This window comes from Pelecanus crispus, chromosome 1 (assembly GCF_030463565.1).
Source record: "Pelecanus crispus isolate bPelCri1 chromosome 1, bPelCri1.pri, whole genome shotgun sequence".
Classification (NCBI taxonomy): domain Eukaryota; kingdom Metazoa; phylum Chordata; class Aves; order Pelecaniformes; family Pelecanidae; genus Pelecanus; species Pelecanus crispus.
The window spans coordinates 86026397-86038492 of NC_134643.1; the positions used below are offsets into that span (position 1 = coordinate 86026397).

Genomic DNA, 12096 nt, shown 5'->3' on the forward strand with positions numbered 1-12096 from the left:
AGGAAGGGTTGATCATGCGAGACAAGGAGCTAGGAAGCCATAGAAATAGCTATTTCTTCAGTAGCAGGAAGCTGGAGTTGTGGGTTCTGCATTTGGAGTATAGAGGAGGAATAACAAGAACTTCAGGGGTGAAGGGTCCAGGGCTACTCAGAGATAAGGCGGCTAGGTGAAGGTAAGAGGTGTACAAGAAGGTACACAAGTACAGAGAAGGACTTAAACATTCCTTACCCTGATGCAGGCAGTCAGGTAGTTGAAAACGGTGGCTTTCAGCGTGAAGGACTCACCACGCACCACAGAGTAGGGCAGGGTGAGCTCTACAAAGAAGGGCTGGAAGGCTCTGAGGGACACTGTTGGGGACAGGCCAAAGCCTGTGTCTGCCGAAGTGCAGAATGCATTGGCTTTCCACTCGGTGATGGTGTCAGGGATGGTCACATCTAGATCAGCATTTCCCTCAGAGCTGGTGAAGCACAGAGAGCAAGGATAGAGGGGTGATTTTTTATGGCATTTTGGTAACTATCTGTACCCCTTTTGCATACTGAACAGTACTGCTTGTGTGAATGATGGGGCACAGTATGTTTGTTACTGTAGGGCCACCCCACATCTTCTTCCAGACCACTTCTTCTTCTTCTTCTTCCATGACCACTCCTTGGGCAAACCTAACCATGGCTGAAGGTAATTCCATCTCAGAGGATTACCAAGTGATCTCTGCAAACACTGAAGGACTTTTTGGCATTGAAAAGGCTTGGCAAACATGTGGAGATTCATGTTTTCAACTTATAAAAACAATTTTATTACAAAGGAAGGAACTAGCCCAATGTGCTCACCTTATAGGCACTAAACGCCAAATCCAAGTTTCTGGGAAATACTTTCGGACTGTCTCCGTCAGCTCTTCAGGAGTGCTTAATGTGGCATCAAGTCTATTTTCATGAAGGCCTGAATGTGATGAGGTGGAAAAGATATCAACTACTGATAATTCCAAACAAGCAAGATCTACATCAGCATCATGCTTTCGTCTGAGAAAGCAGCAATGTACGTGACAATCAGAAGCCTTGCTGGCAGCAGATGTTTGCTGTGGCTATAGTGAGCACTGGTACCAACAGCAGTGAAGTTTCAGGGTCAGGGCTTATTAGCAAAAGCTAGCTTTCCAGTATTTCCTGCTTGTCTCCAGTGAACCTCTAAGTAAGTGGGGCAACACTCTACAAGGTTAAAACGAGGATGTTAGAGCAAAGATCTATGATCTTGTGTGCAAGCAGCCTTTTCCCTTTCAGGCACGGTCTTAACATGACATCCTTCTCTATTCTGTCAGGCCAGCTAGCAATGGAACATCCCTCTGTTGCACTGTTTTTTGTAGGGTCATTATGACTCAGAAAACCATCTCCCTGCCAAATCTATGGCCTCCTGAAGAACTAGGCTGGAGATGCTCAAACTAAAAACATGCAGTTGGAATTTGGGAAGGGTAAAAATAGACTTTTTGACTAAACCAAAATTTTCACATGTAAAAATTATTCCCAAGAAAATATTCTGAGTTTGGGATGAAATTTGGTAAAAAATAAGCCTTTGTTTGATTTTGGTTTTGAACAGCTGGGAAACAAAGGGGGGGTGGGGAGGTGGGGCAGGATGGGACAATTGGTTTGCTTGGCTTTGACAAAACAAAACAGAAATCCAGCCAAACAGATAAAGAATAAAAGTTATTAACTAAATTCTAGTTTTGGTCATCTTTACTTTGGCTAAATTAATTTCTTAATTTATGTCCTGGTTTCAGCTGGGATAGAGTTAATTTTCTTCCTAGTAGCTGGAATAGTGCTGTGTTTTGGATTTAGTATGAGAAGAATGTTGATAACACACTGATGTTTTAGCTGTTGCTAAGTAGTGTTTCTACTAGTCAAGGACTTTTCAGCTTCCCATGCTCTGCCAGGTGCACAAGAAACTGGGAGGGGGCACAGCCAGAATAGTTGACCCAAACTGACCAAAGGGCTATTCCATACCATATGATGTCGTGCTCAGTATAGAAACTGGGAGGAGTTGGCCAGGAAGCAGCGATCGCTGCTTGGGAACTGTCTGGGTATCGGTCGGCGGGTGGTGAGCAATTGCATTGTGCATCACTTGCTTTGTATATCATTATTATTATTATCATTATTATATCGTTATTATTATCATTACTATTTTACCTTATTTCAATTATTAAACTGTTCTTATCTCAACCCAGGAGTGTTTCTCACTCTTACGCCTCCGATTCTCTCCCCCATGCCATCGGGGTAGGGGGAGTGAGTGAGCGGCTGCGTGGTGCTTAGTTGCTGGCTGGGGCAATTTAGATAAAAATAATGTAGCTAGCAAGTATGCATACTATCTGTGCAACAGACACCTCCAAAGTCTAAGAAGGTCTCAGGGCAGGAATGAAAGATGCTGTCAGAGCTGTATCACATATCTCCTAGTAAGAGTGCCAGTGGCTTGCTTGTATTCTCTGTCACGGTATTTCAGTCTTCTTACTGCTGCCTATTTCAGTTTAAAATAATTAAAAAGCATCTATCCTGCATCTTAGCAACCTGTGTCAGAAGTTGAAATTGTCTTAAAACTGGATATGCACAGGTTCTTGTACCAAGAAAAAACTCTCTGAATCAGTTATCCAGCAAGAATAACCTAGATTTTCCAGGTATTTCCCTTAATAGGAGACTCTGGATGATGATGTGGCCAATTCTGTCTCCCAAATAGCTAGTGTAAGAGTTGAGATAGCCCTTAGAAATAGGGTGGGTCCATTTCAGACTGGACTTCTGCCACTCCCATCTTACCATTCTAAGCCTCTAAAGTCTACCAACTTGTCACTGAAAATTTTCTCATCCACTTCATCTGGTTTTGACCATACATAAAACTGGATGAGTCAATGAGGGCAGACTGAAGATGGTACTGGAAACCCCTTAAGTGATATCTAGGAAAAGAAGTCTAGTGTAAAATCCTAGTGAAGAGAGAATTCAGCAGTAGAATAATATCCTCTGCTCTGCCAGAGTCTTTGAAAACTATCTGGTTCTGTTGACTTCTAATGTGGAGTTATCAAAGCTTGTCTGTAGACCTTCACAACCGAGCAAAAGAGATATGCCCCACATCCATGCAGAAGCTGACATCTGTGAACCCACTACTTCAGTACTACTTCCAAGGGTTCAATCCACAATCCCAGCTCTTGTTTGACTATTCACCCCAAAATACAGGCAGGATCTCTGTTCAGAACAGAGGTGATAACAAGACCCAGTTACTTTACCGCTTGTCCTCATTGCATGCATAGGTGCTCCAGATAGGACCGCAGATGATAAAAGGTGGGCTGGTGCAGGTACGTAAGTCTCAGTGGTGCAATACCAAGGTTTCCTTACCTTGGTATTTGTGAAAACCTTTAAACCCATTTCCTATGGAGAGAAATCCAACATGTTTTTGTGTTATTGAGTCCTGTTGAGGTTTACACAGCAGGCCTGACACTGGTGTTTTACTGCCTCAAAATGAGAAGCTGTTACTGTCTGTGGATTGGACCTTGAGATGAACCCCCCAGCCCTGTGTCTGGGTGCCTGTGTGGCTCAGAGACACCAAAGTATAGATCCCCTGTGTCTCTAGGGCACTGGTTCCAGTCCAATTCCAGCCTAGGGGTCAGGATGACCCAGGGAGTAGATACAGAGTTTTCGCTCTGGAAGGAAATGTCTGTGGCTACGATGCAGCTCAAGGACTTTATTTGGGGTAACTGTAATGGCACAGGATTATTTACCTCCTGTTAGCACCTCATTTCAAGTCAACCTCAAAGCTTTTTCCTCTAAGAAGAAAACTTTGAGACTGATCCCTTTTCCACCAAGTCAGGAGCAAAACTGGCAAGACAGGTGAAGCTTATGAGTCTCACTGAACTTGCCTCTGGATAAAAATTAGTGTCAGACCATTCAGATTCATAAACCCTTCCCTTATTATGTTGCATCATGCCACAGAAGGTTTAACCATTCTCAGTTCTTCTCCCACTCCACCCCCGAACCATGCAAGAGGGCTATACCCTTAGGATCCTGTAAGTGTCATCTTCGTTCGTCTCCACTACTGGAGAATAGGTGATCCCATTCAGAACTATCTTCTTCAAGGGGATGCAATTCTCCAGGGGCTCCTCCAAGACCATGTCTGGACCATGGTGATAGTCATGCAGTTCCTTCACTGGCAGCAAGCTATACACCTAGGCAGAAAGAGCCAGGGTATTTGGCATTTTCAATGTCCACTGTCACAAAACACAACTGAGGGAGTTGGATGCAAGCACCATAACAGTCACATCACCTGCACATACATTCATATTGCCATGGTCCTCCCTGGGGTGGGAGTAATGGGAGTTTGGGAGTCAAAACAGAGATCCAGATTTGGAGATACTGCCTCTTTTGTTATGGACAGCATGTTACTCTGGATATTATGGCTCAAATATACAAAAAATGACACTGGCCAGCCCATCTGCTGTCCTTTGTTCCAACTCAGGGATTGTTGTTTGCTGCTTGTCATGAGGGGAATAAACTCTCTGACACTTCCAGATGCTACTCCAAGAAAATTAATCCATGGGTGGAGAGAGTAACTGAAAAATCATCATCTAACTCACAACAGTGTTTGGCTCCAGCTAAGAGAAGCAGTCACCTTAAAAGAGCTTCCTAATTGTCATCCCTACAGTCACACAAAACCGCTAAGAAACAGCTGCTGCCCAGTTCTCATCTTTTTTGCCTGCTGAAGGAAGTCGAGAAACAGCATGGGGCAGCTTTCCTGTGTCAGCATTGACAAGAGGGACTGTTCACTGTTTCCACCCCAGCACTGGGCTGCACTTGCTCTGACCAGACTCAGAGTTCCTCCACAGACTAAGCACTTACAGAGCTGGATGATAGCTCAGCTTCTGGCTTCATGAGGAGAACACTCTTGTCCACAGCACGGACAGCACAGAGGGAGTTCGGGGAGGCTCTGAACAGCAAGTGAGCATCAGAAGAAGGCAGGCCTTCAGAAGCAGGGAAGCTCAAGTCCACCTGTAGTCACAGGAAAAGCTAGGTCACAGATGCCCTACCCTTGCAGGACTTTTCCCTTCAGTTGAGTGCATCAGTTCCAACCTTACAAGGCCCACATATGCATGCACACACACAACCCCCACATACTCCCTCTGTGCCACTGCAGAGCTGGTTTGCTTCCTGCAGTGCCAGAAGAATCAGCACTAACAGTTCTTGGCAACTTCCAGCATCACAACTGCTCATAAAACTTTTAAGGCAGTTTTGGATTTTATGGCAACTGTGAATGTGATGAGATAATCCCACATAATGGCTAGATCTGTTCTGGCAGCTGGGCATGGTCTTGAACCAGGTCCAGTCTCTGTACTGCACGCAGATATTGTTTGTGGAGAGAAAACAGGCTTGCAAAGACCTTGTTTAGCAGATTCTTTTGTAACATGAGAAGCAGTGATGCCCTTGAGCAATATTGCAATATCTACTGGCTGGTAATGATTCTGAAGAACTAGCCTGTTAGCTGAGGCCTGCCAGACTTGTGCACCTTCCCCAAAACCTAACTCACAACTCTAATGACCCCCTACCAACATCTGCCCTGGAAGTTCTTGCTAGCAGAAGTTGTTGTCATCACCATCTCACATGATTTTGTAATAAGATAGCTGACTTGCATAAATCTTCCCTCTCCTCAGCAGTACAAACTCTCCCCTAAATGCAATGATCAAAGCATCCTCAGAGTAAACATGTTGCCTGACAAAGCAGCATCAGCTGCCCCTCTCCCTCATGTCCCAGCCAGACCACAGCATGCCTTATGCTGACACCCCCCACCTCTCCTAGGGTGGACTCATAATCTTGAGACTGCAAAAACAATATTCTTCAGGAAATGGCAGAACAAGGGCTGTAGCAAGCTTGCTACTAGAAAAACTGTCTAGCATAGAGATAGCTCAAAGTCTGTCCTATCTAGTCTGACAACAGCTTTGAATTCAGGATGCTTTCAGAGAGGAAAGCAATATCTAAGCACGTAAATCACTTGCCACTTGGCTTGCACCCAGACCTTAATGCAGTGCATAGTATGACCTTTAATATATGAATATAATTCAGGTGACCAAACTCCTACTGTGACACCAGTCTCAAGAATTCATTTAGCTTGGGTTTTAGCAGGACAAGAGACTGCCTTCAGCAGTGTCCTGTCTACTATTCTGAAGTCCCGATGGGAATTTTTGAGGTTGTTCTTTTCTTAGGGCTGCTCATACATCAATCTGCTCTTCTGCATAAGGAATGTGTGGGGCTATAAGAGATCAATGGTCCACATGCTCACAGAAAGAAGGCTTTATTTTTCTGCATTCTTTCAGTCTCACGTTTGCTATTGAAGCACCACTGTGCATTGCTCAGCAGGTTCAGGCAAGGTTGATATCCATTTACATACAACAGAAATTAAAATGATGGGATAAGATGTACAGGAGTTGAAAGATCTGACAAGTATTAGCTTCACCCACTGGACTAGGGCTGCATGTGTTTTATTTTTGCTCTGTGATCACACAAGCAGTCACCTCATTGCTGGAATGAGTTTGTGGGAAATGGAGTGATTCATGGATTGTAGTATCATATAAGACATGCGGCCTGCCTTTTTCTTACACAGGACCATCTGTGAGATCAGTGGCTGCAACTAGTTGCTAAGAGGGGTTTTATCAGTGTAGCCCCTGCTAGCACCTTTTTTCCAACAGCTGATCTCCTTCAAGCTAGCACAAACCAGTAAGCAGTGAAGCTACCCAGAACAACTGATAGGTGGCTTGTCCAGTGTGAGTAAATCTAAATAAATGAGCTTAGCCAGGCTAAATCTAAATAAATGAGCTTGGCCACGCTGCAGTCTGATGGCTGCTCTCTCAAGAAGTGGACACTTACCTTATTGCTGAAACACTTTTCTACATTGAAATTGGTTGAATCAGCAATCACCTCCCTGTTGGGTGCAGTGGTGTAGACAAGCACTTGGGCCACTGGAGCAATATCAGCTTGTACAGGCAGCTGTATCAGGAAGACCCCATTGGCTAGCAAACAAAACAAGAGCAAAAAGTTAAGGTACAGGAAACCTGCTCTTGGAGCAGCCAAAATTCTAAGTTTGACTTTATGCTGAACTTCATCCTAGCCATGATGAAACTCCAGTCCTCCAAGTGGGATGAATTGGTGCTCACAGAGATGCGTAAGACTCACTGTATGACTGAAAAGGCCTGTTTCAAGTCCTGTTTTCCAGTGCATAAGCATGCTGAATTTTGGTTCAGCTTCTAAAAACAGAGCATCAGTCTGTGTCTCCTAGGAGCACTGGAGCCCCAGAAATGCACTGTCAGAAAAAAGATAGCTGGCACAGGGGATTAGAGAAAATCTGTGCAAAGCTTTAATAAAGGCAGAGAAAAGAAAGCTCAAACGCTTCCCGTATCTTAGAGGACTTGGAGATGTGGATCCCTGCTTTTATATGGAAGCAGCCTGTATGTCTGCCACAGTTGCCTAGCCTCCCAGGATGGCAACAATTTGGTAGAGGAGAGGAACTCACCACTTTCCTGGTCCAAATCCAGAGTGTGGGTGCCTGCTTGCTTAATGATTCCCTTGGCCATCACCTGAATGGAAAGAGAAACCCTGCTGTGACTGGGGTTTTGTATGAGTCGAACTTTAAAGAGGGGGAACCTGAGAGGAGAGAAACTGAGCTGTATGTCTGCTGCTCGCACCCTGCTCAGCTGCTCTATGCCTCCCTGTAGCAGAATCCCAGCACTCACCCTGGGGACACTGGGACTTCCTTACTCTTCTGTTCCTAAGCGCGACCCTCCTTTTTGTGGGAAAAGAACATATGAAGGATGATGGGAAAGTGTTTAAAGCCTGCTGCCACAAACCAGTTTCCATCTCCAGCCCCATTACAATTACCAGTGCCAGACTCACTGTCTGGCAGGTGCAAGCTTACCAGGTAGTAAAAGACGATTTTCTTCTGCTCGCCTATGGCCTCTGGAGTGAGGATATAGTGCACATGGACCTCTGTGGAGGAGCCACAGCTGAGTGTCTCAGACTTGGGCTCAATTTTGAGGAAGCTATTACTAGGAGAGTAAAAGCGCTTTAGCTGAAGAAAGCCGTCTTCATAACGTGGAATAACCCAGGAATGGTCATAGCAGTAGGGGTGTACTTTATGAATTGCCTGGAAAAGGAGAAAATACACATATAGATCCTCAAACACAGGTGGCTAGTATTAAAAGTTTGGTATTTTTTGTGTTTAAGCAACAAGGTAGTCTATAAAAAAACCCCATGAGTTTGGAAGATGCAAGAGAGGGCGCTGGTATCCTTAGCAAATCATTGGGAATGATCTCACTCCCAGAGAAGCTGGAGTTTGTCTCAAACTAGCTGAATCATATCAGTTGTTTGTTTACTATCAGTATCACCTCAAGGGCTCTTTACCCTAATACCTTGCCCTCTCTAATATCCTGTTAGTTTAAAGAGAAGAGAAGCTGATTTTCATTTTTCTTCTCATTATTGGTGCTGGAGAAGGGACAGTGCTGTTCAGTTCAGAGGTTACTAGTGCCAAGATCAAGCTAAGGATGCTTGAAAAGGAGGAAAAGTCTCCACCTGAGAATTCAAAACCTAAATTGAATAGAAGTTTAGGAGCTAAGAGAGTCCAGGTCTTCTTAAAAATGAGAGCAAGGGGAAGATAATTTCACATTTAGAAGGGTGCTACTTTAGCATTTCATGTGCCTCACATGCCCTTATTTCCTTATCTTTCTTACTAAACTTGGAAATTCTTGCCTTTTCTTTACCCTGCAAAATTCTGAAAACTTCAAGCACCTAGTGATAGCTTCTGGATAATTTTTAATGGTTTTAATCTGTGACAAGAGAATTGTAGGGAGAAGAGCAAATATAATTCTAGGCAATCTGCCTTATTCCAGGGTGAGATATTACAAAATGTACATATTACACACATACTGCATTTTCCACTAACAAAAGGATGCTCAGCAGCACTTATTTTTCCCAGATAAACAAATTCCACACCAGGGAGAGAATTTCTGTGAATGGTTCATACTTTTTTCCTCTTTATGGCAGGAAAAAGGAAAAAAAAAAGAAAAAATAAGGACAGCTTAGAAACTCGGAATGCTAAATTAAACCCTGAGAGCTGCAGATTGCCTTAACTGACCACAAAGGATATTTAGCTGAGATACTTGGAAAATCATTTAATTGAAAAGACAGTGAAGCACTAGCAGCACTCCACCATGGGAGTTAGACACACCCTTGAAACAGATTTGTCTAGTTAGGGCTGGTGATCCTTTGGAGCAGAATGGACTATTATGATCTCTTGATGTTCCTTCTAACCCTATATTGCTACTGCCAAGCAGAAATCAAATACTTACAAGCTAAGTGCAATTGTGTCATGGCAACCTGGCTTGTTGTACAGCTATTTCCACCACACTGATGTCAAGGTTGGCAGAACCAACCAGGAGCAAGAAGCTAAGTCCTTTTGGATATATAGTAGAAGCTTCAGAGGTACTCCCCTTCCAGCCCTGTGGGTCTCTTCATCACCTCCTCTGCCCGCAGGACTCACCCTAATTCCAAGAGTATCGAAGGACAATGTGGAAGTGTTCAAGGCAAACTGTGCCCTGCCCTCTTCATTTGTTGTGTAGTTGGTTTCCTGGCCTCCTTGTAAAGAAATCCTCACAATTTCATTGGCAATTGGAGCACCAGATCCATCCACTAATTTCACCTGGAGGAGCAAAAACAGTATAGTATAGAAGTATAGAAGGAGAGGAATGCCTGTCACCTGAACAGACTGATAGACCACCAAGCTAAGGATGTTGGGCTCATGTCAGACAAGGAAGCCTCCACTGCATTTTATATGTGCATCATCTATCTCTTTCAGAGAGATCTGCAAACTTTCTGAATCTTATTTCTTTGGCCATTTCTTCTCTCCACCTCTGGGTCAGAGGAATGGATGTGGAGATTGACATGCACTCACACCCTTTAGGCCTCCTATTAAACAGGAGACTGGAAAAACAGAATTCTACTTGACTGGAGAAGCAGAAGTACAAGGACAGAGGGGTAAGAAGAATGAGGGCTGTGCTTTCAGCTGCTGTTCCCTGGTTTGAGAGCCTGCAGAGGAGAGGAGGCCCACAGGGATTAGCAACACTGAGGTCCAGCATCTTTGCAGAGAATGGCATTTATCTGTCCAGGAGGTTCAGTAGCATGATCGTTTGGCACTCATGGCATTCCATTCTCATGGTTTCCCTACCTGCCCAAAGAAAGGGATTCCAGGTTTGTAGTAGGAGTCTGAATGCTCAAAGGTGATTTTGCTAATGGTGGTTGTGATCTCAGAGAAGCTTGTTCCAGTCAACTCCACTCCTGCAGTAAGAAGCACAAAAAATTAATTTGCCTCTGCCTGAACAGAATTACTTTTACTCCAGGCCAACTCTCCTTTGCTGGACAAGAAATTTTGTTGATGCTCCTGGCCTCCAGGTAGAAAAACTTTAGGATTCCAGAAAAGCAAGACTCTGCTTTTCTCCCTCATTCCTACTTGGCAGGCCCCTCTGCTGGTCTCTCCTGGGCTTATTACACATCTCTTCAATCCAGATGATTCATACCTGTCTCCTCCTCTTTAATTTTAGCCTCCACATGGAGTTTATTCTCATATCCACTTCTTTTGAGCTGGAATAATTTGGTCTTTACCATTTCAGAAATGCAGCCATAGCTGTCTGTCTGTTGGAGGAAAACAAACAAGGCCATTGCCATTATAGTCGCATTTACATAATGTTTATCCAACTTAACAAATCCATCACTGTGCCTTGCTCTGAACTGGAAGAAAAGCCCATAACCTCAGAGATCATTCCCTCTGCTGTAACTGGAAAAGCACATAAATAACTTGGCAAGGAGCACCTTGAGGTACTTGCAGCAATATCAGAGCAAAGAGTTTGCAACCTAGAAGATTTTTGTATATTTATGTGTGGAGTTTGAAATTCCAAACACTTGATACAGAAGCATAGGGAATTATTCAAGTGTATGCCACACAGGAATTGTTTGCCAGCCATCAGGCACATTAGAATGTACCTGCTGACTTAAAATGCACAAGCTATATGAGTGATACATAAACCAAAGCCTGTGTATGTGTAGAAAGAAGATGACAGCTGGAAAAGTATTTCCAAAGCTTGCCACCTCTCTTCAGCATCTTCACGTACAAGGCAGGTCTCCACAGAAAAGGGAAGAGATGCCTGGAACAGTGATTAGCATGGCAGTGTTTGTATTTTCTTTTAGCATGGATAACAACAGCAGTATCAGAGGCAATTATGGGGATCATACTGTAGCAGACCCCAAGAACCATAAGCATGTCTTCTGCTTGCTTTCTTGTCTGGATGTAATTCCACAATTGCTATTACCCCAGCTTCTGTCAATTAAGCTAGCACTGTTGCACCGGTCCATGCTCCAAACACCTTTCAGTGTTGCTCTTGTAGACTTGCCAGTCTGAAGGCTGAAAAAAGTGATTTTTTTTCTGTCTGTCTTAACCACTGCTGCTAAATCCATATTCCGTTCCTTCTTGCTCAAACTGCATCACCCCTCCCCTGGTTTCTGCTCCTTTCCTGCTTCTAACACCAACTTCTGATCCCACACACTGTCTCTAGTGTAAGCCAACTACAACTCTGCTTGTATCGCTCATGCCTTTTCTATCTCAGTTCTCTCTTATATTCTCAACACTTGGACGTTTTTTTTTGTTTCTTTCATCTCTTCCTCCTCCATCAGCTTCTTGCCTTTACACACACCTTTCTTACTGCACAGACCTTCCCCTTATTTTTACCTTTCACATTTCATCTTGCACCCAATCTTCACTCCTTCTTCAGGCTTCCTTAAAATACATGGAGTCTCTCACCTCTTCACACTCATGCTTGTGCATACTCTGTCAGAGCAAGCCTGTGCCTGCAAGGTATGCTCAGTAAACTACAATTTCTCTTACCAGTCTACCCACAAGAGTAATCATGACTCACCTGTCCAGAGAACTCATTGCACACTGCCTTAGACTCTTCACCATAGCAGGTGGTGGCTGCGTGTTCAAAATTTCGGCAGACACGGAAGCTCACGAGGCCAGGAACAGGCTTCCCAAATGTGTATCTACCAG

General features: G+C 44.0%; 1 protein-coding gene across 1 annotated transcript in view; it reads right to left on the reverse strand.

Moving 5' to 3' along the window:
• The window catches only part of LOC104024602 (alpha-2-macroglobulin), a 32251-nt gene that overhangs the window by 12486 nt on the left and 7669 nt on the right, over positions 1-12096 (reverse strand). The window contains 12 exon segments of the mRNA XM_075708945.1: positions 229-457; positions 825-933; positions 3251-3392; positions 4016-4186; positions 4857-5006; positions 6876-7018; positions 7519-7582; positions 7921-8148; positions 9541-9699; positions 10225-10334; positions 10574-10688; positions 11966-12089. Coding sequence (XP_075565060.1) covers positions 229-457; positions 825-933; positions 3251-3392; positions 4016-4186; positions 4857-5006; positions 6876-7018; positions 7519-7582; positions 7921-8148; positions 9541-9699; positions 10225-10334; positions 10574-10688; positions 11966-12089 — 1744 coding nt within the window.